Raw genomic sequence first — 25,116 nt, 5'->3', positions numbered from 1 at the left:
ACACGCCGCCGCAGCGATTACAGTTCCGAGACAGGCACAGTCAGCTCCGCCCATTGGGATCCGCTACCCTGTGCCCGGGTGACTCCTCTGCCGTGCTGTAACCCCGACGCTTCTGCTTTCCAGCTCGCTCTCAGCACGGTGCTGCAAGACTCAAGCGCCGTATGTGCTACGTGTGACATTGTGCCCACGTATGAAGGGCAGGGTACTTCATGGCAGTCGCATACGTAGGCGCACCGCCAACACGCCGACACCCTGCCCTCTCAGCCTTCACCGGGCAGGCCTGCACGGCCCACTGCAAAAGCACATGTGCGCCATGATGGATGTTAGTCCTGGCGTACGGCTGCTCATGTTACACACAGTCACACAACAGGGATGTGGCACACACCCGCAACACAAAAACCTCCTGCCCGCAACACTCTTGTGCCCGCCGGTACTCCCTAGTCCCTACAGACTCCACATGGCTCAGGGCATTGACGCACATACGCGCCCATTCACATTGCGCCCGCCACCCATTGAGCGGGTGCCTCCGTCTGTCTAGCTGGTTGGCCCGCCGCACAGCGCACGTGCAGGCTCCTGGCCTAGAGTTACACCGCCGTCACCGCAGTGCTGCAGTGCCTCCCGCCATTCCCTGAGCTAGAGCCCTACCCTACTATACTCGTCTACATGATAATTCCAGCCTGCCTGGAATGGCCAGTCAAAATGCTCAGTGCTGGAAGGTGCGTCCAAATACGACCCTAGTATGGTCGGGCAGTGCCGGCACAATTGAAGTGCAAGAACGCAAATACCCAAGAATTGTAAGCACATGTGATCATAATGCGACGAGGTTTCCAATACGCAGAAGCAGCTCACCTGCAGATATACACCGCATGATGTCGGCTCTGCTCCCTACTGCGTTCCTAACACACACGTGCGGCACATATACCGTACACCTGCTCGACTTCTCAGCTGCCTGACACATGTCACAGCGACATCCGCATCTGGCCTCATCATTCAGTACATGGCAGAGAATACGCAACGTCTTCCTGCACATAGCCGAGCTAGACTGTGCAATGCTGCTGCCCCGATGGGGCGCCAGGACATTAAACATGCTCCAATCCCCATGCTCTCAAATGTTACACCACAATACATGCATCCGCATGCGCGCACCCCACGCGTGCATCCTGCCAGTCGCCAATCACCGCCACACAACACGATAATGCTCGCGTGCACACCGCGTCCGTGCCGACACAACACATGCCCTGCAGCTCCTGCCCGCCCCGGCGCCTCACTCGTCCTCCTCGCAGTTGTCCTCAGCCCCACTCACGCCCCGAGACGCCCCGCCGCCAGTCGCGGAGCTGGCCCTGCGGCCCCCTCTCGGCGCCGCCCGAGCGCTGCCGGCAGCAGCCACAGTAGCGCCGCCGCGAGCACGTGAGGGTGACTGCGCCGCGCCCGACCGACCCGCCGCTGCCGGCGCCGGCGCCGCCTTGCGCACCGGCGCGCCGGGGCGCTGTGCGGGCGCCGGCACAGCAGGCGGCCGCGGCCCCAGTCCCGGCCCCGGCCCCGAACCCAGCCCAAGCCGCGCACCCGCCACGCCGCGCCTTGCGGGTATGACCTCCTCCTCCTCCGCTGCCTCCTCTTCTGGGTCCTCCTCCGGTTCATCGCTCACGCCCTCCTCCGCCTCGCTCTCGCTGCTGCTGGTGCTGGCGCGGCGGGCGCCGCCTCCGCCTCCGCGCCGTACACCCGCGCGCCGCGTGGCGCCCGTGGCATTGCCTGACTCGCGCGGCCGCCACGTCTGCACGCGTGCGGCCACGCCAGTCGGCGCCGCCGCGGCAGCGGCGGCCGCCACCGCCCGCGCCGCTGCCTCCGCGGCGCGCGCCTCCGCCTGCAAGGCCCGCTCCTTCAGCTCTATGTCAGCCTCCACGGCCCCTGTGCCCGCCCGCAGGCCCTCCAAGTAGCCGCGACTCAGCTGCGCCGCTGCCGCCGCCGGCCGGCCCCAGCCGCCGCCTGCGCCGCCGCCGCCGTCGCCGTCTGGCCAGGCCGACGGCGCCGCGTCCGCGATTCGGCTCAGCCAAACGCCCGCCTCCGCCAGCGGCCTGCGTCAGAGGGACAACGACCAGCATAAGCACTGTAATGCTGCGAGCTAGTCAAGCATGGCAAGCAGCCGCAGGCCTCAGCCGCCGATGCCCGGTGTGCCCAGTGCAGCTCCCACCGCGCCCACCTGCCGACGCTGTGCACCCACAGCTGCGCGCGGCCCGCCTGCGCCGCCGCCGCCGTCAGCGCCGCGCTGCCCTCCATCCACAGCTGGTGCCGCAGCGCGCCGCCGCCCAGGCCCTTGAGCACACGGCCGCCTGGGTGGGGAGGTGGCGGTGGTGGCAGTGGTGACGCGAGCGGCGGCACACGAGGCGCACGTAAGTAAAGCGGCCAGCAGGCCCAAGGGTGAAGCAACATGAAATCCGTTAAGACCAGGGCTTGAGCGCATGGAATCCGTGGCCTTGCAGACAGACACGGAAAGGCGCGCTTTGTTTCCCTCCACATACACATACGCAGAGCGCGTCGTGTCGTGCGGTGGTGTGCGGTGGTGTGTGTCTGAAGCAGCGTTCGCGAGTCGCGCGCAGGGGGCTGTGTGTCGCACCTGGCGCGGGGGAGGCGAAGATGCGGTCGCCCAGCCCCAGGCGCCCAGGCGGGCCGCCGCCGGCGGTCGCGGGGCGGCCTGACGGGCGGTGCGGGCAGTACAATGCAGTGCAGGGCAGCACAACAGAAGGAGTCCGTGATGCGCACGCACGAGATGACGGGCACACTAATTATGTACATATTACATGGCAGCAAAGGCGCTTGTGACACAATGGCGGCACACAATCTCAAATGCGTGTACTGCTGCAACGACCAGGCATGCACACGGTATACTAAATCACCGCAACACACCGCGCCACACTCACTGCTGCCCCAGTCGCTGCCGCCTCCGCCACCGCCGCCCTGTTGGCCGGCGCCGGTGGTGGGGCGCCGAGGTGACATGGGCACAGTCCCCGCCGCCCCCTGCCCGGGCCCCGGCGCCGGGTCCGGACCCACGTCCCAGTCCAATGGCGCGCCAACTGCCGAGGCGGAGATGTAATAGTTGAAGGCTTTGCGTTGTACGGCGGCGTAAGGAGAGCGGTTGGTCGCAGCGGTTGGGTACGGCATCGGCAGTTGGGAATGCGGCGGCAGATAGTGCTGCCCGTGCGCCTGCGGCTGGTAGTAGTGCTGCTGCGGTGGTGGTGGTGGTGGTGTGGCGAGCGGCGGGCGGTTGAGGCTGAGGCTGAGGTGGAGCGGCGGCACAGGCGGCGGCGACGGCGGGTACTGCTGCGAGGGCTGCGGCGGTGGCGGCGGTGCGGCGGTTGAGCCGGCACGAGGCCCAAACACCTGTGCCGCCGCTACAGCCACAGCCGCCGGCGTGGGCGACGACGGTGGCGGCGGCGGCACCTGCAATGACGTCTGCGGCTGTTGAAGCGGCGGCGGCGCCACCGGGTAGCCCGCCGTCGGCGAGGGCGATGGACGGAAGGGCAGGCCAGCCGCCGCTGCCACCGCCGCCATGGCCGCCGCCGCGGGACCTAAGGCGGTCACAGCTGACGTCAGCGTAGGCATGGGTGTGAGTCCACCAGCACCCACTGGACCTCCGCCTCCGCCAACCGCTGATGCTGCTGTTGCTGCTGCCCCAACGCCGCCACCGCCGCTGCCAGGAGTTGCCCCGCCCTGCCCGAGCTTGCTCGTCACATAGGCGCGGCCCTCGGCAGCCGCCGCCGCCGCCCCAACCGCTGCCGCACCCGTGGGGCTCCATCCTGCTTGTGATGTCTGTTGTTCTGCCATTCCTCCCGTGCCGCCGCCCCCAACGCCACCAACGGCCGTGCCCTCCGTCCCACTCGCGGATCGTGGCGCCCCCGCCGCCGCTGCCGCGGCTGCCGACGCGCCCCACACGTTCCGTATGTCTGTGAAGGTGGCGGCGGTGGCGGCGGCGGCGGCTGAGGCCGCGGTGGCGCCGGCGGGCGACTGCGGTGCGGTGGCGGCATCGCCCACGACGCACAGCGGCTGACCCGTATGCGCGGAGGCATGCGGGTGCGGGTGCGGGTGGGAGTGCAGGTGGTGGGGCTGGTGCGGGTGCACGTGGTGGTGCGGCGCGGCGGGGTGGTGCGGGAGGAAGGCGACGGACGAGGGGAAGTGGTAGGGCGCCGTGGCGCCAGCTGCTGTCCCTGCTGCGGCGGCAGCGGCGGCAGCGGCGGCTGCGGCTGTGTGTGGCGTTGGCGGCGTGGTGGCATCGGTGCTGGCCAGTGCTGCTAGTGCCGCTGCGGCGGTCGATGGAGACCAGATGGCAGGCGCCATCGTTGAAGCCCCAGCAGCATATATGTTTCCACCACCAACACTAACTCCTGCGGTGGAAGCAGCCAGCGCGTGCACAGCCGGTGCGGGCACTGTGCAGCCAGGCGCGCCGGCAACAGGAGACGGCGCCCGAAACGAAGTCGCGGCGCCGCCGCCGCCACCACCGCCACCGGCTGCTGCTGCAGCTGTTGCGCTGCTGCTACTGCCCATGCCGTTCCAAGACATGCGCGGGCGCAGCTGCGGCTGCAGGGGGCTGTAGCCGTAGGGCGTGGGCGATGATGGCGGCGGCGGCCGGGGCGGCGCGCCTGCTGCCGCCGCGCCGGCCGGGCTGTGTACGAACGTGGGCGAGGGCAGGTGGTCCAGATGCGACGCAGCCGGGGCGGTGCTGCTGCCTGCGTTGATGTTGGGCAGAAGCAGCCGGGCGCCTGCGGTATCGCCACTGCTGCTGCCGCCAACGCCACTGCCGGTGGCTGTGCGCGAGCGCATCAACCCAAAGCCCAGGCCGCCGGGGCCCATGGCGCCCGGCAGCGGCGCAGGCGTTAGTGCCGAGTCCGCAAAGCCCCTAGGGCCGCCGTCACCGCCTGGCCCGCCCGCCGCGCCGCCCCACACACCCCCGGCTGGCGCGGCTCCATGCGGCGCCTCCTCCACACCACCACCACCACCAGCTCGCATAGGCGCAGGGGCGCGCAGCAGGCCGCTAGCAATGCCTCCTCCTCCTCCGCCGCCGCCGCCTCCTCCGCTGCCACCCCTTCCCGCCTCTGCCTTCGCCTCCTCCTTCTCCTCCTCCTCCTCCTCCAACGCCTCCATCTGCTTGGTGATGGCCTCGTACAGGCGGCTGGGGCCCGCCGGCAGCCCCTCACACGACACCAGCAACATGCTGCGCTGGCTGCTGCTGGCGCTGGCCAGACCGCCGCCACCGCCACCGCCACCGCCACCGCCGCCGCCGCCGCCGCCGCCAGCCCCAGCGCCAACCCCAGCGCCAAAGCTAAGCCGGGCGCTGGCGACCCGAGAGGGCGACGGCAATGCACCGCCTCCGGCTCCGCCAGGGTCACTGGCGCCGGCGCCGTCGGAGCCTTCTGGCGCAAGCGCCGCGCCGCCACTGCCGCGGCGGCTGGGATCCATGGAGGCGCCGTGCGCTGACGGCGGCCGCGGCGCACCAGCGTCTAGCCCAGCTCTGCCGGCGGCAGCAGCGGCTGCACCCGCGTCGGCGCCGCTGCCGTCAGCGGTGCAGGGCGCGCTTGCCGCGTGCGTATGTGGATACGGCGCCGCCGAGACAGGCCGCCGGAACGAGCCTGCCGCCAGCCCTGACGCCTCCACGCCCAACGCCGCTGCCACGCCCGAAGCCGCCGGCGCCCAATTGTCCTGCAGCGACTGACTCAACGCATATGCATTGCTGGCCGCCGCCGCCGCCACCGCCGCGGCCTCCGCTGGCGGGTATGCGCCTGTGTCGGGGGAGCTGCGCGGCCGCGGCTGCGCCTCCGTGCCGCCGCCAGCAGCGCCGGGCAGGGGTCCTCCCCGCGGCGGCGACGCCGGCGCGCCGTGAGGCCTCCGCAACAGGTCCGCCGCCGACCCCATGCCAAGCATCGCTGCCGCCATGGCAGTCATGGCTCCGCCTCCTCCGCCCCCGCCTCCCACTCCACACTGCATGTACCCCAGGGCGCTGCCGGTGGCACGCCGGGCAGCGCTGCTCGGCCGCAGCGCTGACGAGGCGCGCGCCGCACCACCGCCGACACCGCCACCAGCTGCAAAGCCTGTGACGGCGCCGCCCGGAGACCCTGGCGCGCTGTTGGCCAGGGCACCACCACCACCGCCGCCGCCGCCGCCACGTGGCGAGCTGAGCAGCATCGCACTCGCCGCCAGCACCGCCGCTGCAGCCGTCGGCAGGTGGCTCGCAGCTGGATAGAGGTGCGAGGGGTGCTGCGGGCTGGCCGACCACCCCTGCGGCCCTCCAGGTCCGCCCTGCGCGCCGATGCCCACCCCCGCCAGCCCCAGAGTCAGCCCCTGCCCGGTCCGTGCCTGCTGCGACTGCTGCTGCTGAAACGGGGCCCGGGTCATGCTGCTGCTCCGGCCCATGCCGTAGGAGGCGGCTGCGGCTGCGGCGGTGGCTGCGGCGGTGGCTGCGGCGGTGGCTACGGTGGTGGCTGCGGCTGTGGTGCCATTGCGGCTGGGCATGCTGAGTGTGGGGACCAACTTGCGGTGGGCCCCTGAGGCCAGCTGTGACGGCGGCGGCGGCGGCAGCTGTTGATGTGCCAAGCCCTCAACATCACTGCCGCTTCCCGCCTCCGCGCCTGCGTCAGCTGCGCTGGCCCCGTCAGAAGGCCCGCCCCCGCCGCCGCCGCCCCCGCCGCCGCCGCCGCCGCCGCCAGCAGCTGCGGGGGTGCTGCCGCTGCGGCGCGGCGAGCCTGGCGCGCTGTGCGGCGTGGAGCCGGCGCCTGAGGCAGAGGCGGCGTGGGGTGCAGCAGTGGGCATGTTGTTGCCTCCGCCTGACCTGCGCAGGTTCAATGAGGGGAGGGCAGGTTGTGGCCGACGGGTTGACATGCCAGTTGGAGCTGCGCTTGGGTAAGTGGCCCGACTCCTACCGAGGCGCGCACAGCTGCACAGCCCTGGTCATGCATACCGTATCCCAGGCAGGACCTCCCCCAGACGCCATGCCAGCAAACGCTGCCACCGTTTCTAGCAGGAGTATTTCTCAAACTTTGCCCACGCGCTACCTGGAGACCGGCTGGCCTTGGTTTCGGTAGTGCTGAACCCCGCGCGCCGACAGCCGGGCGGTGCCGCGGTTGGGTGTGGCCGACAGCCCGCGGACCCGCTGGCCGTCCATCCGCGCCCTCGATTCGCCCGTCACAAGCATACCCGATACATCAGGGCTGGTGAGGCTCGGGAACCGGCCCTGCTGCTGGCCTGCTCCGGCATTCGCAGACAGCGCGCTGAGTTGCGACGGTGCCACAACGAGCGGCACAGCATCATTCGTGCCCCAGGCAAGCATTTATTTAGTAGCTCGCCCGCCGGGTCTGCTTCCAGCTGGAACAGCCCCTCTCTGCGCGGCACCGTCGACATGCGCCATCTGCCATAAGAATAACACTCTATGCTTTCGTAGGATATGTATCTTCGGCTAGGGCCTAGAAACGACGAGGCGCGATTGAAAGTTGCTGCAACACTGGTTTTGTCAGCTTCTTTGTTGGCTAGCAATAAATGTTAATTATTTCTATGCGCAACCCTATATCATACAGGACGCGCCTCTGCAGACGGGGCACAAATGGCCATGGCCGAAGTGCGCGATGATCGACAGACCCCCCAACCAAGTTATTACTTTCATCAATGTCGCCTATATGCTATACTAGCATGATCTCAATTGTTTTGGATGAAGACACTGGATGCTTGCACAACTTGGGATGGCCCTAGCCCTGGCCCGGCCAGCCCACGACAACGAGACAAAGGGTCCCCAGGATAATATTGAATGGATTCTTGTGATGATGGGGCACGAGGTTGGCCAGAAGCAGCTTGCCCAGTCGAGCAAGTGCCGATGGGGACCGTTATGACAGGCGGAGTCGGGCTTCGGGGGCCGTTGAGTGGCCAGGAGGTGCCTGCCCCCTTTGCCTGCGATTCCAAGGATCGGTGTGTAGCTCTTCTACGAGGGTCGCTTAATACCACGCCTTACGGGCGCCAGTCCCGTGGTGTGTTGCAAGTGAGCATGTCGTTGGATGGCACGGTCCCGCTGCAACGGTCCGATAGCCCGCACCGCCTTTTTTCCTGCTGCTAGGGCTGCTGACACACAAGGCACACGCACATGCACCTGCTCTCAGCTCGCCATCCCTGTTTAAGCAATTCCTTGCACCAGCCCACCAGGACCCACCAGCCCAACAACACAGCACCATCCGCGCGCGTTAGCGACTAGGATGGCCGGTAGCATGCCGCCGGCGTAATGGAAGAGTGGACGTGTAGCAGGGACTTTCCTCTGCAGGGGATCTCAGGAAGGCTCGCCCCGAAAGCGCACAGGTCGTTGTGGAGAGAGGAGGTCAAGGGGTTGACGAGTGTTGCGGAACTAATGCGTACGTAGACCAGAGCGGAAGGCGGAGTGGGCTTGCAGGCGGCACGAGAGTAGGCAGTCAGTAGCGAATTCACATGTCCGACCCGAAGCTAGAGGCTGCGGTGTGGGCGGAACACGGAAGTTCTACGACACGCAAGTATATAACCCTGCAGACGGCGCCCTGGGGCATCTAGATGTGTCTTTTGCCGACTATCCTGCTACACGTGGCGCGAGCCTCTGTTGCACATCAGATGTGGTGTTTGTTGCGTAGGTACGATATGATATAACGCGCAAGGATCACTGCTCTTGAGCAGCTTCTCGCCTGATGGCCCCATTCCAGATGACCGATGAGGCGTGCCAAACATCCAAGGACCTTGACGAGGCGGCTTGGGGGGATGCACGCGTCGCCATGGAGGCCTACGCGAACGCCAGCGCGGAGGAGCTTGAGATGATGCCTGATGCGTTATGGTCCCGCGCCGCGGTGCCCGGCGCCTGAAGAGGCACTGCAGGGGGTGCGAGCGTGGGGTGCGAGGGAAACGGAGGGAAAGCCTGAGGGGGTGCCCATTGCAGAGTAGTATGTGGGGCTGAAGCCCAAGATGTACGCCTACCGCACCGTGGCCACCGAGAAGAATGAGAAGCATACCGCCAAAGGTATCAGCAAAAGCGTGGAGCTGGCATTCAATGACGAGTACAACTCGTTCTTGCGGGGGGCACGCGGCCTCTTCTTCCGCTCTTACCACGTGTCTTACCACCATTAGCTGTGTACCATCCAGCAGACCAAGTTTGGGCTGTCGCCTATCGACACCAAGCGCTACCTACTGGATGAGGGTGTGACCTCTCTCGCCTACGGTCACAAGGACATTCCGTGCGGCGTGTAGAACAAGCCGGGGCTAGGGTAGTGAGGAGCGTTATAACGTTGCTGCTACAGCCATGGAGGCGCTACTGCAGAAGCGCCCAGAGTACCGGCTTCTTGGCAAGTCAAACTTCGTGCAGACCCTTGCACAGCATGGCGTGTCAAAAGATTGCGGTCGCGTGCGCATTGTCCGCAGATAACGCACGTAGATGCCCCAGGGCGCCGTCCGCAGAGTTATATACTTGTGTGTCGTAGAACTTCCGTGTTCCGCCCACATGGCGTGTCAACGGATGAGGCGCGGCGTTATGATGAAGCGCGAGAGCTGGGCTAGATGTACGCGCCAAACAAGCAAAAGGGTGTCTCGCCCTGTGAATGACGAGTGTTGCGGAACTAATGCGTACGCAGACCAGAGCGGAGGGCGGAGTGGGCTTGCAGGCGGCACGAGAGTAGGCAGTCAGTAGCGCAAGTTGCGAATTCACATGTTACCTCGTAACCGACGGTAAACGCTGTGGACGGGCGCGCCCATGGCTGGTTTACGGAAGGCGGCTGCTGTATCGGGATGGCTGGGCTGGACGACGGCGGCCGGGCTGACGTTGCTTGGGACTACCAGAAAGGATGCGCCCGAAACCAACCTGGAGAACACCAGCGCCACCGATGCCCAGCACGACATGTATGGGAGGGAGGGAGGGACAGGAGGCGTGATGCACTGCAGCGTAGAAGCGATGGCGCTAGGCGCGAGGCAAGCAACGGCGACCCCAAAACAACCTGTGATCGGACACTGAACGTTTCGTGTGCCTGGCGGCGACTGATGTTTGCAGATCTGTTTCTGTCGGCTTCTGCAGTGGCCGTGTTGGCCACGGCGTAGGGGGCCTGGAGCGCATGCGTAGCGAGCGAGAGAGTTGCGCAAGACAACCACTTTCCGGCTTACATGTTGCCGAAGGCTTTAACGTCCACTAGGACAGGTCCCTCACATAGAACGGTCAAAGACTATCTCGCCTAGGATCGGAATGAGAGACGGCTCTAGCCGCTCTCAGACGCGACCTATGTCCTCTCTCTGATCACCCGTACTCCGGCCTCCCATGCAATACACCGTGTCGGGCCAACCAACCTTAGGCACGTTCCCCTATTCCCACACGCCAAAACCACGCCCAAATCATTCAGTCACACGATATGCACGGGCACACACCAGGTCACGACAAGGGGGAGTTGCGCATCACCGCACCTCCCTGCTCGTTCCAGGTCGACATCTTTGAGCTGCCACGGTACACGAAGGGCTCGTGATGGAACATGGCAAGGGGCAGGAAAGCGTAGTCCCGATGTGTGTGGCTCCCACCCGTGCCCACATAAATGCGTAGCGAGAAGGGACAAGGCATTGGTGCGTCGTTCGCGCGCTGTTACTGTACCGACGGTAGCTGGCAGGTTGTGTCGATGTTTTGCTGACGCGCATTCCTCACGCTCCGGGCGCCCGGCCAAGGCGATAGCACCACACAGACTCAATGCGACGCCACACCGCGCGGATAGCATAGCCGATGCGCACCTGCAGGCAGTTGACCGGCGTCCACGGATGAGCTGTGTAGACGAGCACTAGCGTAATGCAACGGCGTGCAGCAAAACAATGGCCGGGCGACAGTGTGACAAGCAGGGGCAAGAACAAGGCGAAGCAAAGCAGAAGAGGGGCCCGAATGTGTACGACAATTGTGGCGGGCAGGCCGAATGCGGTGCAACACGCCAACAACACAACCGGAGGTGAGGAAGCGTTGCTGATGGTGAGGATAGGTGCTGCGACGCTCGGTAGGGGAGCTGTGGCCGCGCACTAGATGGGAGGAAGTTTCCGAGGTGTTGTTTCCGAGGCATTGTTTGGGGCTGATGTTTGTGGCTGATTAAGAAAGAAGCAGAGTTTCGGCTGTGAGCGGCTGGCGAGGAGAGGCGAGGGCTGTTGCGTTTTGGAAGGCGGGCGGAAGGCCGCACACGCCGGGAGTCGGGCAGGCTGTAGATTTCGCTGAAGCTGCGTTTGAGAAGGGAGCCGAAGGGACAGCTGGGGTGGGACAGCTGGAAGGGACAACTGGAAGGGACGACTGGAAGGGACAGCTGGGAGGGACATCTGGGAGGGGACAGCGGATGTGGGACTGCTGGGGTGGGACAGCTGGGGAGAGGCACGGGACAGCTGGCATGGGACGCTGGGTGGCTGCAGAGGCTGGCAGCGCTGGGGCTGGTACGTAGGTGGGTACTTGGGTACGCGGCTGGATGGAGCCCGGGCTCACGAAGAGCTCCCCGGTGGCATGACAGGAGGCGGCGTCTTAAAATCATCAGCCCTGCGGCACGGGAGCGCGGAGAGGGGACACGCGCACACACACAGGGCAAAACACAGCCAGGACGAAAAGCCCGCCAAGGAGCCCGCCCACGCAGCCAACACGCGCCCGCCGCAAACAGGCACTCACACGCGCACACACAACCCACAAGACGGCCGAGAAGCCGGCGATCACGCACCGCACGCCCCACACACGGCCGGCGGGACAGCACACTCCCGAAAAGCAGCGCCCCTAACGCAAACCCACGGTACACGAAGGGCAATGCGCCGTGTACAGGTGCTTCCTGGCCGTAGATATCTTGTGCATGGCATTTGCATACCCGCTGAGGGATGTGCGCATGCCAATGGTGCTGGGGGTATACGAACAGTTTATGACTGACGTGGGGGAACCCGTAAACTCAGTGATGGGTGATGCATTCTTCGACAACAAGGCCTTCTGCACTTTTAATGAGACCCTGATGGTTGAAGTGTACACTGACGTAGCCAAGGATGACCACATCACCTCTCAATCACACTGTTCACCAATTTCTTTTACCACGACACTCATGTCACACGCCAAACTGCACCCTAGTCGCATGTTCATTTCTTGCCAGCTGCTCCCATTCCCCTGCTCTTGAAGCTGCCAATCTTGCCCCCGCCGCCGCCACGCGCACCAGCGCCCTTCTTGACCCCACCAGAACGCACAGCCACCGCCGCCCTGCCTGTTCCAGTGCTATGTCCCTTCAGGAGCTCCTGCTTCATGTTGCCCTGTCGATGCACCCGCGGCTGGGCCTCTGCTGGACCCTCAAGCAGGCGCGCTATCCGCTCGAGCTGCGGCCGCGGAAGGGCCAGCATCTCGCCGTGCGGCCGCGCAACCTCGCCCAGCACGCGTTTGCGAAAGGAGGCTGGCAGCCGCCGCGCAGCCGCCGCCATCGCGGCAGTGCTATCGGATTCAGGGCTGCTGACGCCGGCACTTGCGGACCAAGACCCAGACCCATGCTGCTGCCCCGCTGCTGCCGCCTCTGCCGCCGCACCTTCTGCCGCTGCTGCTGCCTGCACGTCTGCCGCAGTGGCGCGCAGCCAGTAGCTGAGCCCGTTGAAGAAGCCCTCGGCACACATGTGCTGGCCAGCCACCCACTGGGGGCTAGGCAGGTGTGGGATAAGGCCGCGGGCGCGCAGCCAGTCGAGTCCTGCGTAGTTGCCGTGCTTTGCAGCAATGTCCCACACCTCCTGTGCCGAGAAGGTCTGCGTGGGAGGAAGCGCAGGGCGCGGCACCTTGGCATGTGCGTCACCACCAAGTCCCCTTGATGTTTCCACCGTCCCATGCCACAGCGTTGCGCCTGCCCTCTCTGCTGGCAGTCACCGATTATGATGCAATCCTCCCACCCGCTCGCCCGCCCGCCCACCCGCATCAACACGCACCGGCAAAGGCTGTCCAGCTTCCGCCAGCAGCGCCGCACCCCATTCCATTTGCTCCTCGCAACCGCCCGTGGCGAGCTCCTTCAAGTCGCAGCTCGCTTCGCTGCCGCCACGCCGATGCAGCGCTTGCAGCGTCTGCAGACCCGCCACACCGCTTGACGCCGTATTACTAAACGCCACTCGCCAGTGTTGAGGGCGTAACCCGGATGTCTCATCGTCAGCCTCCTCACACCACCAACAAATGAGCGCGTCAGCGGCTGCGCGTATGCCTGTGTTCTCGTCGGCGGCGTGAAACAGCACCTGTTGCACCAATTTGGAGCAGAACTTCTGGCGCTTCTGCAGCAGCTGCAGCACCGCCAGGTGACTGCAATTTGCCGCCTGAAATCGCATATAGCTCAACATGTCCGTGTCTGTGATGTAGGGCAGCAGGTAAGACACCGCCTCCACGTCGTCGGCCTTTACAGCGTAAGTGGCGTCACGCATGCTAAAACCGCAGCCGCGCGCCGACAGCTCCCGCAGCCGCCGGGTCCAGCCGTCGCCCTCCGACCGCTGCAACGGCCTCCAAACACCCCAACCGATGCCATTCGGCGGCGGGCGCTCCTGCTGCAGGAGCGACGCGCGCATTGACGGCCACTGCTCTAGCAGCCAGTCGAACTTGGCAAGGGCGTCCGGCGTGGCGCTGCCGCCGGCCCGCCCCAGTAGCTTACGCTTGGCGTCAGTTAGGCGCGGGGCCTCTTCTGCGGGCGGGCTGTCCGGGAGCGACAGCTGGCCCGGTCCCTCGCCCACCCAGCGGCTGTAGCAGTGCTGCAGCAGCTCCAGGCTACAGCCGGCGGCCACGGCAGCCAGCAGCTGTGCCGCCCATGTTGCTGGCTTGCTCGCCTGCTCCAAGCGGGTCACGATGCTCTCAAAGAGCTCGGTGTGCCCATGCTTCGCCGCGGCCGCTGCCATACAACTCAGCCGGCTTGCCTCCTCCGACAACCGCCCCCGGTGCGCCAGCTGCTGCGCCAACTCGCTTCTGCTGCCGCCGTCGGCGCTCTGCATCTCCTCGGCTGTCATGAAGCCTGCGCCCTTGCGCGTCTCAAGCCACTCCACCACATGCGCGTGGCCGCCGCGGCAGGCTGCGCGTAGCACGCAAGCAGCATCGCACAGCATGCTCAGGGGCATGCCGCGCCGCTGCAGCAGCTGCAGCACCGGCAGGTGGCCGCCCTCCGCCGCCAGCTCCGCCGCGTACCCATCCCAGCCTGCAGCGTAAAAGAAAGTGCAAGGTCAGTGGATATTAAGCTTCGTAGATGGTGGAGGCATAATAGCTAGGCCTACGTCGACCGCAGATTCTGTGCTGAGCCACACTGATGCCTGTTGGTGTGGTCCCCGGCTGCCGCACCCACCTGCCCCGGCCCCCAGCAGCGCCTCGCACGCGGACACGTCGCCCACGGCCACGGCCGCGTCCAGGGCTGAGTGGTGTATGCTGCAGCCGCAGTGCGCGAGGGCAGCGTCCAGGCTGGAGGGGTTTCCGCATGACGAGGCCAAGCACACCAGGCGGCGCCGCTGGTGGAGCGAGAGCCCACGCCAGGCCCCCGCGCGCCGGCAGTGCTCCACAAAAGACACACATGGCCAGGGACTCTCAGCGCGCGGCGGGAGCTGGTCGCGCGGCCAGAGCTCAGCCTTGCGAGCGAGCTGGAGCACATGGCGGGCCTTTAGGGCGGCTGCGGTCTCCTTGTTGGCTAACTTGAGGTTCTCTACGACATCATTGTTATGCAGGTATGATGCGATCGTCTGTATCAGTTCCGGTGTCAGCAGGCCCCACACCGACGCAGGCGATGTTTTGCTTTCAGTATGACACTTGCGCACGCCGACGGCTCCTTGCATTTGTACCTGGTGCTGTTCTATAGCCTACTTATAAGTACAACAATGCACATACAGCAGCCTGTTACATTCCAATAGCCTCGATTCAATCCACTTGCCTGACACGCTTTCACCCGCTCCCCGGCCCTCCCCGGCCGCCCCCGTTCCACCCCCCTGTTGGTGTCCTCGGTCCCCTTGCCTGGCGTACAATCATGCACTTTTGACGGAGTTGCATTCCTGGGTGTACAATTAAAATTACCGAAATCCCAGCAAGCCCATATCGACATATCCAAGTAGCTAATCCCGCCGCAGGTACACAATAGGAGCGGTCGAGGGTCGTGGGAGTGTGCGGGAGTTGGAGCGCGCCCTGGATAGCCGGATGCATCGCTTGAAACTGGCGATGTGCGGGCGCACGGTTAGGGGCAACTTCGACGGTTATGGCGCAACGCAGCGAGTGCGCCTGAGTGCGCCGGGCCCGTGGCAGGGGCTGGGCGTGCCTCAGCGGCGAGGCCGAAAGGGGCGACGACGCCTGGACGAGCTATGTGATACGCCCCACTGCATTGAAATGTAGTCGGGCACGTGCTGATCAGGGCTCGACTGCAGTCGCACTAAAAAATGGAGGACAGCGAACCTGGGCAACTGCCGGCCCCGCTGCCGTCCTAACCGCGACAAGCCGGTGGGGCGCTTGTCGCAAGCCACAAGAATGCGAAGGAATAAAACAAGGTGTCCAGGGTCACCCCGCAGCAACGGGCATCAAGTGGGCTGAACCGGCATACAGGCGCGTCAACCCGGTTCATGACCTAATTGACGCCCGCCCCTCCAGATTGGCCCATCTTCAGTGTTGCATATGGTAACCAGAAATAGTTACAGGTGTTATCTCATAAGTAGCTCAAGAAAACCCGAACACTCCGAGCCTCCCGACTCTTGGAAGGTTGCTACACAGCGGGTTACATTTCGGTTTTCTAAGACGCTATAAGTGCCTCGTCTATCACATAGTCATTGGGGTGTCCCTGAGATGCCCAAAATGCCCGATCAAAGGCCCGAGCTGAAGCTGGCATGGTATTCCCGGTGCTCGCTCGGGTACACCCGCGCAATCCTTGCGGTTCAGTCTCAGATCAACAAACTAAATGGACACATTGGCTCGTTTGCCGTCCGGCGGTGAGCGGTGTGAGGGAACCTGCCCCCGACACGAATTATGTGCACCATCCTACCCAAAAGCACCCGAGCAATACCATTCCGTGCTGCTCACCAGGCCCTGGCTCCTCACCGTACTGGCCGTGGCTGTGGCCGCCTTGTGTGCCGGAGGCTGGGCGCGCTTCAGGATTGAATCAGCCAGCGACGTGCTATGGGTGAGTCTTTGAACCGTGTAGACGCTGCTGTTACACAGTTCCTTCGGCCCACAGCCCCCCGCAGCCACGTGCGCATTGGCCATCCTACCCACATTCAAATACTCCAGGTGCCACAACACTCCAAGTCGATGAAGGACAAGGACTGGGCGTCAGATGTCTTCGGCTCAGGAGGCGGCTACGCGCAGGTAGGCGCGCACGTGCAACACCCTGCCTGCCACCGCCGCCGCTCAGCCCTCCGCTTCACATCGCCCCGCTCCGTACTCCTGCCTGCATCCCACCCTCCACGCATTCCCTACCCTCACGCCTCACCCTACCCACTTCCATGTCCCTGCCCGCCCACCCACCCTGTCGTCCAGTTCATGGCAACCGTGAAAGCCACGGGGCCGCTGGCATCCCAGTACGGGTCCAATGCGCTGCAGCTGGCGGTCTTCAGTGAGATGTTCCGAGTGGACACGGCGGTGCGTGCCATCAGCGTCAGCTACAGCGGCCGCACGTGGGGCTGGGAGGACATCTGCGAGGTCAACTTCAGCGGCACCTGCAAGTACAGCGGGTACGGCGGCGCCGCGTGTGTGGTTGTGGGTGTGAGCGTGGCTGCGGGAGACAGGTTGTTGGGCCGGGCTCGGACTAAGGCTCGGTACTCATGACTGAACTGAGGCGTGCAAACCTGACGGTATTTTTCGGCAGAGCGCAGTGCCAGGGTGCCTGCTTGGATCCACTCACTGCCAGCACCCGTACAGAAACATACACGTCCCACGCCACATACACACACATAAACACACACACACACATACACACACACACACACACACGCACGTGTGCAGGCCGCTAAACCTGTGGTCCATGGACTTCGACACCTACCTGGCCGAGGTGAACGGCTCCCGCACGGACCCCACAGCCGGCGACCGGAGCAAGCTCATTGGGGCCGTCAACTCGCCGCGCTTTCCCGACAACTCGTGAGTGTTGATGGCGGCGGCGTTAGCCCAAAGCGGGGTGGCGGGGCGGCGGCTGGGAGCGGGGAAGCGTTTACCGGGAGCCAGACCAGCGGGCGGGCTAAAGCATCGCCGCAGTTGCTTCTGTCCATCTGCAACACTTCCTGGTATGCTTGTCAACAACTTTGTGCGCCCCTCATCGCCACCCCGTTTCAGCGCCGTCTCCACGCTGTCGCTGTTTGGCGGCATCGTGCTGAGCCCGCTGGCCAGCCCGCCGCCCGGGTCGCCGCCGCTGTATATGTCGTCGGCGCAGGTGGTCAGCCAGCCCTACGGGCTGCGGGACGGGCTCAGTGACAGCCTCAAGAACAAGTGGTAAGCGGCGAGGGGACTCGTGCTGTGTGTGTGTGTGTGTGTGTATGTGTGTGTGTGTGTGTGTGTGTGTGTGTGTGTGTGTGTGAGTCATCGGGATGGGACTCTGGCGGGGAGGTCTCATCCGGGCAGATCCGTGACGGCGAATGCGGGGGCTGCGCGCCCTTCCACCCGCCGCCCCCATCATGCTCACGCATCATAAAGACCGCCGTGACACGCCGCCCTCATCGTCCCATCACTCCATCAGGTACGACAAGTTCCTGGACGTGCTGAAGGCGCAGACCGCCGCGGCGGTGCACAGCAAGTTCGCCTTCATCGCGGGCAACAGTGTGGATAACGAGATCGGGCGCTCCGTCACCAACGACCTGTACCTGGTGGTCATCAGTGTGGCCATCTTTGTGCTGGTGGCGGTGCTGGGCATGTCCAGGTGCGGCCTTGGGGCGGCCGTGGGGTGTAGAGTGGGAGTGGGGAGGGAAGCGCAGACGGGGGCGGAGAGGAGGGCGCGTGGGAATGGCGAGGGAATCGCAGACGGGGACGGTAGCCTGGGGCAGGCAACAGGCAGCGCCGGGAAGACCCATAACCAAACGCCAGAGTACCTGCACCGCGCCTGCCACAGTATTGCCCTGGTGGCCACAACGCACTGTACCTGTCTCCGCCTGTCCTCCACGCGCAGGACCCAGTCGGTGGCGACTCGCAGCAGCCTGGCGCTGCTGGGTGTGGTGAGCGGCGTGCTGGCCATGGTCGCCGGCTACGGCCTGTCCATGCTGTTCGGCTGCCCCTTCACCACGCTGGCGCAGGTGCGTGCGCGAGTGCGAGTGCGAGCGCGAGTGGCGGCTGGGGGGGAGGTGCCCCAGGCGGCTTTGGTCAGGGGCCTGCCCTGGGTGGTGCTGCTTTTGCAACACACGCAGTAGGCCTACCTCTTTGCAGGGGGCTGCAGGGCGGTTCTGCCACCTGGCTCACGCCTCCCACCTCCCTCCCACCTCCCTCCCCTCTGCCTCCCTCCCCACCTCCACCCCCCCCCCGCACAGACGCTGCCGTACATCCTTCTGGGTCTGACGGTGGACTGCATGTTCATCCTGACCAAGGCCTACGACAGCCTGGTGGCCGAGCACCCCGCCGCCTCCATGCAGGCGCGCTTCCGCCGCCTCATGTCGTCCGCCGGCACCAGTGTGGTGGTGACGCTGCTGGCCAGCGCCGTGGCGTTCGCGCTGGGCGCCATCAACGAGCTGCCGTCCGTGCGCTGGTTCTCCGTGTACGCCACCATGGGCGTGGTCAGCATCCTGGTGGCCACGGTGCGTGCGGGGCTGGGCTGTGGAAGGCGCGGGGTGACCGGGCGGGTGTGGCGGCAGCGGCTCCGCCGCGAGCGCCGGCTCGGGGGCACTGGCTTTGTACGTACGACTTTTAGCAAGCGCTTTCGTAGGGCTCCCAATTGCATTGTGCTTGACACCGCTGGTAGGTCAAAACCCTTTCATCCCCTTCATGCACGTGCCCCATCTCGCAGCTGACGTTCTACACGGGCGTGTTCGTGCTGACGGAGCGCCGCATCGCCCTCAACAAGGTCGACTGCCTGTGCTGCATGACCAGCGGCGGCCCCCGCGTGCCCACCGCAGCCACCGTGTGGTTTGAGGACGGAACCGGCGGCCCCGGGGGCAGCGACGCCATCGGCGCCGGCGCCTCGTCCCATGCAGCATACTACGACGCGCCCTCGGCCGTTGTGCTGCAGGCGCGCGCGCCTGGCGTTGCCTCTGCGCCGTCCCGCGGTGCAGGTGCCGGCCCGGTGGCTGAATCTACCGCGGAGGGGCAGCCGCAGCGTGGCAGCCCAGCTCGCAGCGAGTCCGCCTCTTCATCCGGCGTGACGCAGCAGGTGAGCATGAGGAAGGGGCGCTGCTGCTATGTATGCGCATCACAAGCTGATGCATGGCACTGCCGTGGAGGGCTATTCTTAGGCGTTGGCTTGCCATTGTAATATCACGTGTTGTTCTGCTGCTACGCCGTCCCACCGAGGTTGGCATCTTTCTCCTCCTGTCCTTTGCTACCTACCTCCACAGACGGGCGAGGAATCCCTGAAGAAGTCGGCTGTGCCTTTGGTGGCCAACACCAACCTCGCCGACCGGCAACACCCCGGCTCCAGCTCGCTGAAGCAGCACCACGCCGTGGCGCACGCCGCTGGCACGATCGCCGTGGTGGAGGAGCCCAACCTGATGAAGAAGCTGTTTGCGGCCTACTACGCGCCCTTCCTGACCAAGTGGTACGGCAAGGTGTTCGTGATCGCCATCTTCATCGGCTGGGCGGTGCTCAGCGCTGTCGGCGCGCCGCGCCTCGAGGTGAGGCGGGGGGGGAGCAGCCCAGGTGGCTCGGTGTTACTCGCCACCATCGCCGCCTTCCTGGTGCTTAGGCAGGCAGGCAGGCGAGCCGCTGGGGCTCCTTGTGTCCCTGTGGCGCACATGCAACTTACCACCGGCCCTGCGCTGCCGCGTTCGCTTGCCGGCCACCCCATGCAGGAGGGCCAGCCCCTGAGCGAGCTGGCTCCGGACGACTCGTACCTGCAGGACTACGTGCAGGTCATGGAGGACACGGTGCGTGCGGCGGTCCGTGGAGCGGAGCTGTTTTGCGGAGCGCAGTGTAGGATTGGGGGCACACGCGGTGTGTGCAGGTGCTATGGGCATGTCCCGCAAGGTACCTGCCTGACAGGAAGCCCGCACGCGCCAGCAGCCGCAGTGCGCAGCTGGCCCTTCTTGCTCCGCGCTCACGCATCCGTCCGCCCATCGCTCCGGCTCTATCTGCTCGTGGTCCCGCAGTTCCAGAAGCAGATCGGCGCGCCCACCTACGCCTACTACCGATGGCTGGACCCCGCGCCGCCAGCGCAGCAGGCCAAGATGCTGTCGGCCCTGGCGACCGGCCTGGACAACTCCTTCACCAACTCCACTGTGTCGGCCTTCCAGGGCAACTGGCTCATTGACTTCATCATGTGAGTGCAGTGGGTGTGGGCGCCGGAGGGCTGAGCTGCGGCGCCATTCTTGGGGCCTGCAGCCGTGGTCCTACCGGTACTGTGCAAGCTCAGTACATGTGCGTGGACGTGTGCCTGCATAGCGGTGTTGCTTGCTTGGTCACTGACGAACCCTTCCTCCTGTGTTTGTATGCATTGCAGCTGGGTGCAGGACAACGACCCGAGCGTGACGCTGGTGAGCATGCCGGGCTGCTCCAACCCCTACAACGGCCGCGTGTCGGGCGATCTTGGTCTGTTCGTGGACCCAGTCACCATCAAGGGTAAGTGCTAAGGCGGAGTTGGGGTGGGCATGCATTGGGCCAGAGACTGTGAATCCAAGCCGCCGGAATTCATAGACGTGCTGCAATCACTAGCATTCTATGCACGTGCCGTTCGCCTGCTGTTGACTGTAATACCCGCGCCGGACCATCACCTCTGCTCCGCAGGCTGCATTCCTGAGGACAAGTTCTATACGAAGCTCAACGAGGTGAGTCCTGCAGGCCCCATTCAGCCACTTGCCATCCCGGTGTCATTAAAATGATTACAATCCCCCGTCTACCCACATCTCCTCACCCAAGGCCTCCCTCCCATTGGCTTGGTGGCCTTGCCACCTCACGCCCGTTCACCGCACTAACTCCTCCCTCCCCTCCCTCCCCTCCCCTCCCCTCCCATGCCCGTTCCCCCAGTTCCTGGCCGTGTCGCGATCCTACAACGACGACCTGCGCTGGAGCCACTCGGTCGCCGCCAACGGCTCCCTGACGCGCACCAAGGTGTGGGCCTCCCGGTTGCCGCTGGTGCACACGGCGCAGGGCGACGACGGCTCGTACGGCCGCAGGCGCATCAAGTCTGTACGGCACCTGGAGGACGCGGTGCTGGACCAGCAGTACAGCGCCGAGAACACCAACGCGCCCGATGACGTGTTCTTCCTGTCCAACGGTAAGCCAGCGCGACACCTAACGGCGGGGCGCAACCATAGATGGAGCGTTGGTCGGGCCCAGCCCTACCATCCGCTTTCGCCCTGTGGTCCTGCCGCACGCCCGCTGCACACACCTCCCACACGCTTGCGCACCGCGCTACCTTTGTTCTTGATGGGATGGTGCAACCACCCCACCAACTGACTTGAAACTGGAAATGCCTGGTAACAAACGAGCACATACGCGCGCGCGCACATGCACAAACAGGCGACTACATCTACGATGAGGGCGACGCACTGCTGGGGCCCATGACTGTGGAGTACGTGCTGCTGGCGGTGGCGGGCGTGGGTCTGGTGCTGACGCTGACGCTGCCGTCCATCCGCTCCGTGCTGTTCATGATGTTCGCGGTGGGCCTGACCGACTTCTTCCTGTTCGGCGAGATGTTCATTCTGGGCATCCGCTTCAACCAGGTCTCCATCATCAACATGAGTGAGTGCGGGCATGGGACCACGGGAGCGGGCGGGGTGGCTGTGACCAGCGGCTTTGGAATACTGGTATTCCAATTTTTTGTTGGGTAGTAGAGCACGGGCTTCAAGGTTCCTGGCTCTCTGGTTGCCGTGCCAGTGCGGGTCTGAACTCTCATGATGCCATGCCCCTCCTTGCTGCTGTGCTGCAGTTATGGCCACGGGTCTTTCGGTGGACTACTCGGTGTACTTCGCCCAGCGCTTCGTGGCGTGCCAGGCTGATGGCACCCTCAACGGCCGCATGGCGCTGGCGCTGTCCGATACCGGCTCAGCGGTGTTCGTGGGCGGCATCACCGCGCTACTGGGTGAGTGATGGTGAAGTGCCTGTTGGTAGATACGTGGAACTGCGGCGGCGGAGGCGGAGGGTACCATCACCCCCCCCCGGTGCTTGGAGATGCAGACGTACAGTATGGCACGCCAATTTCCAAGACTGCTGCTGCGGTTTCTCACACCACTCGTGCACCCTTGTGTGTGCAGGCACCATTCCGCTGGCCTTCTCCACCTCCACCATCCTGCGCACCTTCTTCGCACTCATCTTTGGCACAATTGCCTTTGCGCTGTTGATCGGCCTGATGCTCATGCCGGTCGTCTTCAGCCTCGTCGGCCCCGCACCGCTGTCCATCAACGTGGCAGCTGACGGCACCGTCAAATTGGAGCAGGACGTGCGGAGGGACGCGGCCAAACGGAAGGAGCAGGAGCTGGCGGAGGGCTCGGCGGTGGTGGGGCAGCAGCAGCAGCCACAGACGCAGTCGGGTGACTGGCGGGCGAGTATGGCAGCGGTGCACGCAGACGCGGGGGCAGAGCAGGCGGCACTGCAGCAGCGGGCGGCAGAGCAGCCGGACGCCAAGGCGGGCGCTGACCAGGCCCGCAAGGGCGAGGACAATGTATGATTGGCATGGGGCGATGGGTATGGGCTCGACTCGAATGACATCGCGCACTGAAGCAATCACGGCTGGAAATTGCATGCCGGCAACGTGTGGTGTAATGGTGTCCTGCATTTGGGGGTTATCTATGTGTGGCGCTGTGCAGTGAGCACGCCGCGAAGCAATGGAGCTACCTGCTGAGTAGAATACTGTGGAAGGGCTAGATGGGATTGGCAGAGGGCGTAGCGCGCGGGCGCGGGGTCCTTGCCGCAGCCCTGTTACTTGATGTACATTCTGCCTCTGCGCACTGCCAGGCCTACGTGTGAGCTACTGACTTCGCGACTCCTTAACTGTGCTAATTGCTGACTCGGTCCTTTCGTTTGGCCTGGTAGGGACCGGTGCACAAGACATGTGCAGTGAGGTCCGCACGCACGTAAGTGCGTGCCCCAGCAGAGCATGTTGGTTCAGGTTGGTTCATGTTGGTTGCCGGATTGATGCGACGCTAGCAGGCCAGCAGTACACTGCTGTAAAAACAGAGTAATATGCCAGCTTTGTTGACAAGGAAGGTGTTGTGTATGTGGTCACGAGGTGGTGAGCACGACGTGCATGCCTTTCCCTGTAGAAACCGAGGCCCGGGCCGGGGGGGCCTTATAACGCCTGCAACATTTATATATGCAGCTAGTTTGGTCCCCGAATGGGGTTGAGTAACGCGGCTAACCTGGCTGGGTTTCTGGCTTTCCCCCTCAAGGGAAGAGTGGGTTGCACCCACGCCACGTTGATCCCCCATTGACCTTCCAGGCACAACAGGAGCGCGCAATGCGAGTCCATGTTACCTCAAACGGACAGAAACGGAAGATAAGCGCCTACTTGTACACTCTGCCCCGTCACCTTTCTCCTTTAGTCGGGTCGGTTTGTACAGCACCGCCCGCAATGTGTCCAGCCTCGTCCCGCTATCAAGCCTAAGCACAGCAGGCAACTAACCAAACAGCAGGAAGTCCAACCCCACACCGCGCCATGGTATGCTCGCCAGCAAAGACCGCAAACCAGACACCGGCAGGTCTCAATCTGCGCGCCGGCGCCGCTTCTCGGGCAGCACCGCGCTGTCCTCCTCCGCGTGGCCTTGCCTGCCCCCTCTGCCACGCACATGCACGCACCACTGCCGGGCCCAGGCCCTGCGCCGCCGCCGCCGCCGTCGCCAGGCTGCCGTGCCATTCTGCCGGCTTTGCAGGGCGCCGCCACCGGTCAAACCACCAAGGGGGGGGGGACAGGTGGCAAAGACGTGCATAAGCGGCAGGATGACATGAGACCGTACCGGTGCCTGACGAACACACCTTGGCGAGAGCGCCGTTGAGGGGCTGCGAGAACTTACCGGGAGGGCCCGACGGCTGCAAGAACGAATTCACAGGGCCGCACGCGGTCATACATATTGATGGGCCGTCCCAAGAACCGTGCCTTCGCTTAGACGACGCACCGGAGTCCATGCACGCGCCAAAAGCGGGTGGTGGCGTGGGGCGCGGGGGGTACGTGAGGCGCGCGACACACCGGCGGGTGAGGGATGTCTGGATGGCAGCAGCTATCAGGCTGCTTGGGATCTGCGCTCGGAGTGCTAGTGAGCGTACTTACACGTTCTGGCCCAGCCCCGTCTCCAGACCTCGAACAGAGTCTGATGGAGAGTAGTTTGTCCTCACGACTGACCACATAACTGGGCGTATGATGTCTCAACGGCGCAAGGCACATACACGATGCGGGCTTTCCCGGTCCACGAAACTTCCCGTCCGCCCACGAAACAAAAATGCACCTGCACGACAAAGGGTGACTCCTGAAACGCAGCGTCTCTGGTGGCCATTCGCCTCCTGAGCGATCAGGATAGTCGGCCTGACAGCTGAAGGGGGCAACCTGAAAGGCAACCACACGTTCAACGTGCCAGCAAGTACGTTCGAGCAGCCGCGCACCCTAGGGTCCTCGCCATCTCCGTAAGCGCGTGGCTGACGTCCAGTATTAGCACAAACACAAACAAGCGCCAACACGAGCGCGCACCATCGCTACCGGTCTTGGCCTCAGGTGCCCTCGAGGCGCAGGATAAGCCCATGTCAATTCAAGTGGATGACCATAGGCAGGTAACGCGAGCGAACGGGCTTGAAACTTTGGGTTAACCAACTCTGGTCCCTTTTCAGAATAACCTCTTTCCCTAGATCTTTTTTGATTTCTGGGTATAGCTGTGTGCTCAAAGTCCCATATAGAGTGCGGGGTGCTCGGGCTGCGAAACCGATTGACTGGCACGGATTCACCCAGCCATTTGGGCTCGCCAAACCCAAATAGTTCGCGCTTTGCAAAGTGTGTAGAGTGATGAGAGCATAGCTACAATCCCCTACTTAACTGAGGGAATGCTGAGCGGACCCTGCGCTGTTGTGAGGGGCCCCGTTCTGCT

At 64.5% G+C, this 25,116-nt stretch overlaps 5 protein-coding genes across 5 annotated transcripts; 2 read left to right on the top strand and 3 right to left on the bottom strand.

Annotated features, from left to right (window-relative positions):
- Positions 1-5: 5 nt before the first annotated feature.
- Positions 6-7,975, bottom strand: CHLRE_12g496250v5 (uncharacterized protein). Its single transcript, XM_043068009.1, has 5 exons — positions 7,038-7,975; positions 2,916-6,814; positions 2,612-2,689; positions 2,198-2,327; positions 6-2,072 (listed from the first exon to the last, which is right to left on the bottom strand). The coding sequence occupies exons 1-5, from the start codon at positions 7,310-7,312 to the stop codon at positions 1,265-1,267; spliced, it is 5,190 nt and encodes a 1,729-aa protein (XP_042918356.1). The 5' UTR covers positions 7,313-7,975; the 3' UTR covers positions 6-1,264.
- A 360-nt stretch (positions 7,976-8,335) lies between these two features.
- On the top strand, positions 8,336-11,471 carry CHLRE_12g496302v5 (uncharacterized protein). The gene has a single exon (XM_043068011.1). The coding sequence runs from the start codon at positions 8,679-8,681 to the stop codon at positions 8,847-8,849; it is 171 nt and encodes a 56-aa protein (XP_042918355.1). The 5' UTR covers positions 8,336-8,678; the 3' UTR covers positions 8,850-11,471.
- Positions 11,472-11,503: 32 nt separating this feature from the next.
- Positions 11,504-14,785, bottom strand: CHLRE_12g496300v5 (uncharacterized protein). The gene is made up of 4 exons (XM_043068010.1): positions 14,446-14,785; positions 14,298-14,377; positions 12,916-14,153; positions 11,504-12,738 (listed from the first exon to the last, which is right to left on the bottom strand). Exons 1-4 carry the CDS (start codon positions 14,595-14,597, stop codon positions 12,094-12,096), a joined length of 2,115 nt encoding a protein of 704 aa, XP_042918354.1. The 5' UTR covers positions 14,598-14,785; the 3' UTR covers positions 11,504-12,093.
- Positions 14,786-15,635: 850 nt separating this feature from the next.
- Positions 15,636-23,557, top strand: CHLRE_12g496350v5 (uncharacterized protein). The gene is made up of 19 exons (XM_043068012.1): positions 15,636-15,912; positions 16,007-16,103; positions 16,211-16,288; positions 16,460-16,653; positions 16,925-17,056; positions 17,249-17,404; positions 17,649-17,828; positions 18,075-18,198; positions 18,430-18,693; positions 18,903-19,265; positions 19,450-19,725; positions 19,903-19,977; positions 20,200-20,369; positions 20,550-20,668; positions 20,834-20,874; positions 21,074-21,323; positions 21,569-21,790; positions 21,978-22,130; positions 22,303-23,557. The coding sequence occupies exons 1-19, from the start codon at positions 15,779-15,781 to the stop codon at positions 22,713-22,715; spliced, it is 3,441 nt and encodes a 1,146-aa protein (XP_042918353.1). The 5' UTR covers positions 15,636-15,778; the 3' UTR covers positions 22,716-23,557.
- A 6-nt stretch (positions 23,558-23,563) lies between these two features.
- Positions 23,564-25,065, bottom strand: CHLRE_12g496402v5 (uncharacterized protein). Its single transcript, XM_043068014.1, has one exon. The coding sequence runs from the start codon at positions 24,775-24,777 to the stop codon at positions 24,604-24,606; it is 174 nt and encodes a 57-aa protein (XP_042918352.1). The 5' UTR covers positions 24,778-25,065; the 3' UTR covers positions 23,564-24,603.
- Positions 25,066-25,116: the final 51 nt, after the last annotated feature.

The sequence above is a fragment of the Chlamydomonas reinhardtii genome, chromosome 12 (assembly GCF_000002595.2).
Source record: "Chlamydomonas reinhardtii strain CC-503 cw92 mt+ chromosome 12, whole genome shotgun sequence".
NCBI lineage: Eukaryota > Viridiplantae > Chlorophyta > Chlorophyceae > Chlamydomonadales > Chlamydomonadaceae > Chlamydomonas > Chlamydomonas reinhardtii.
Note: the sequence above shows the minus strand (reverse complement) of the source record. Positions and strands in the feature narration are given on the sequence as shown.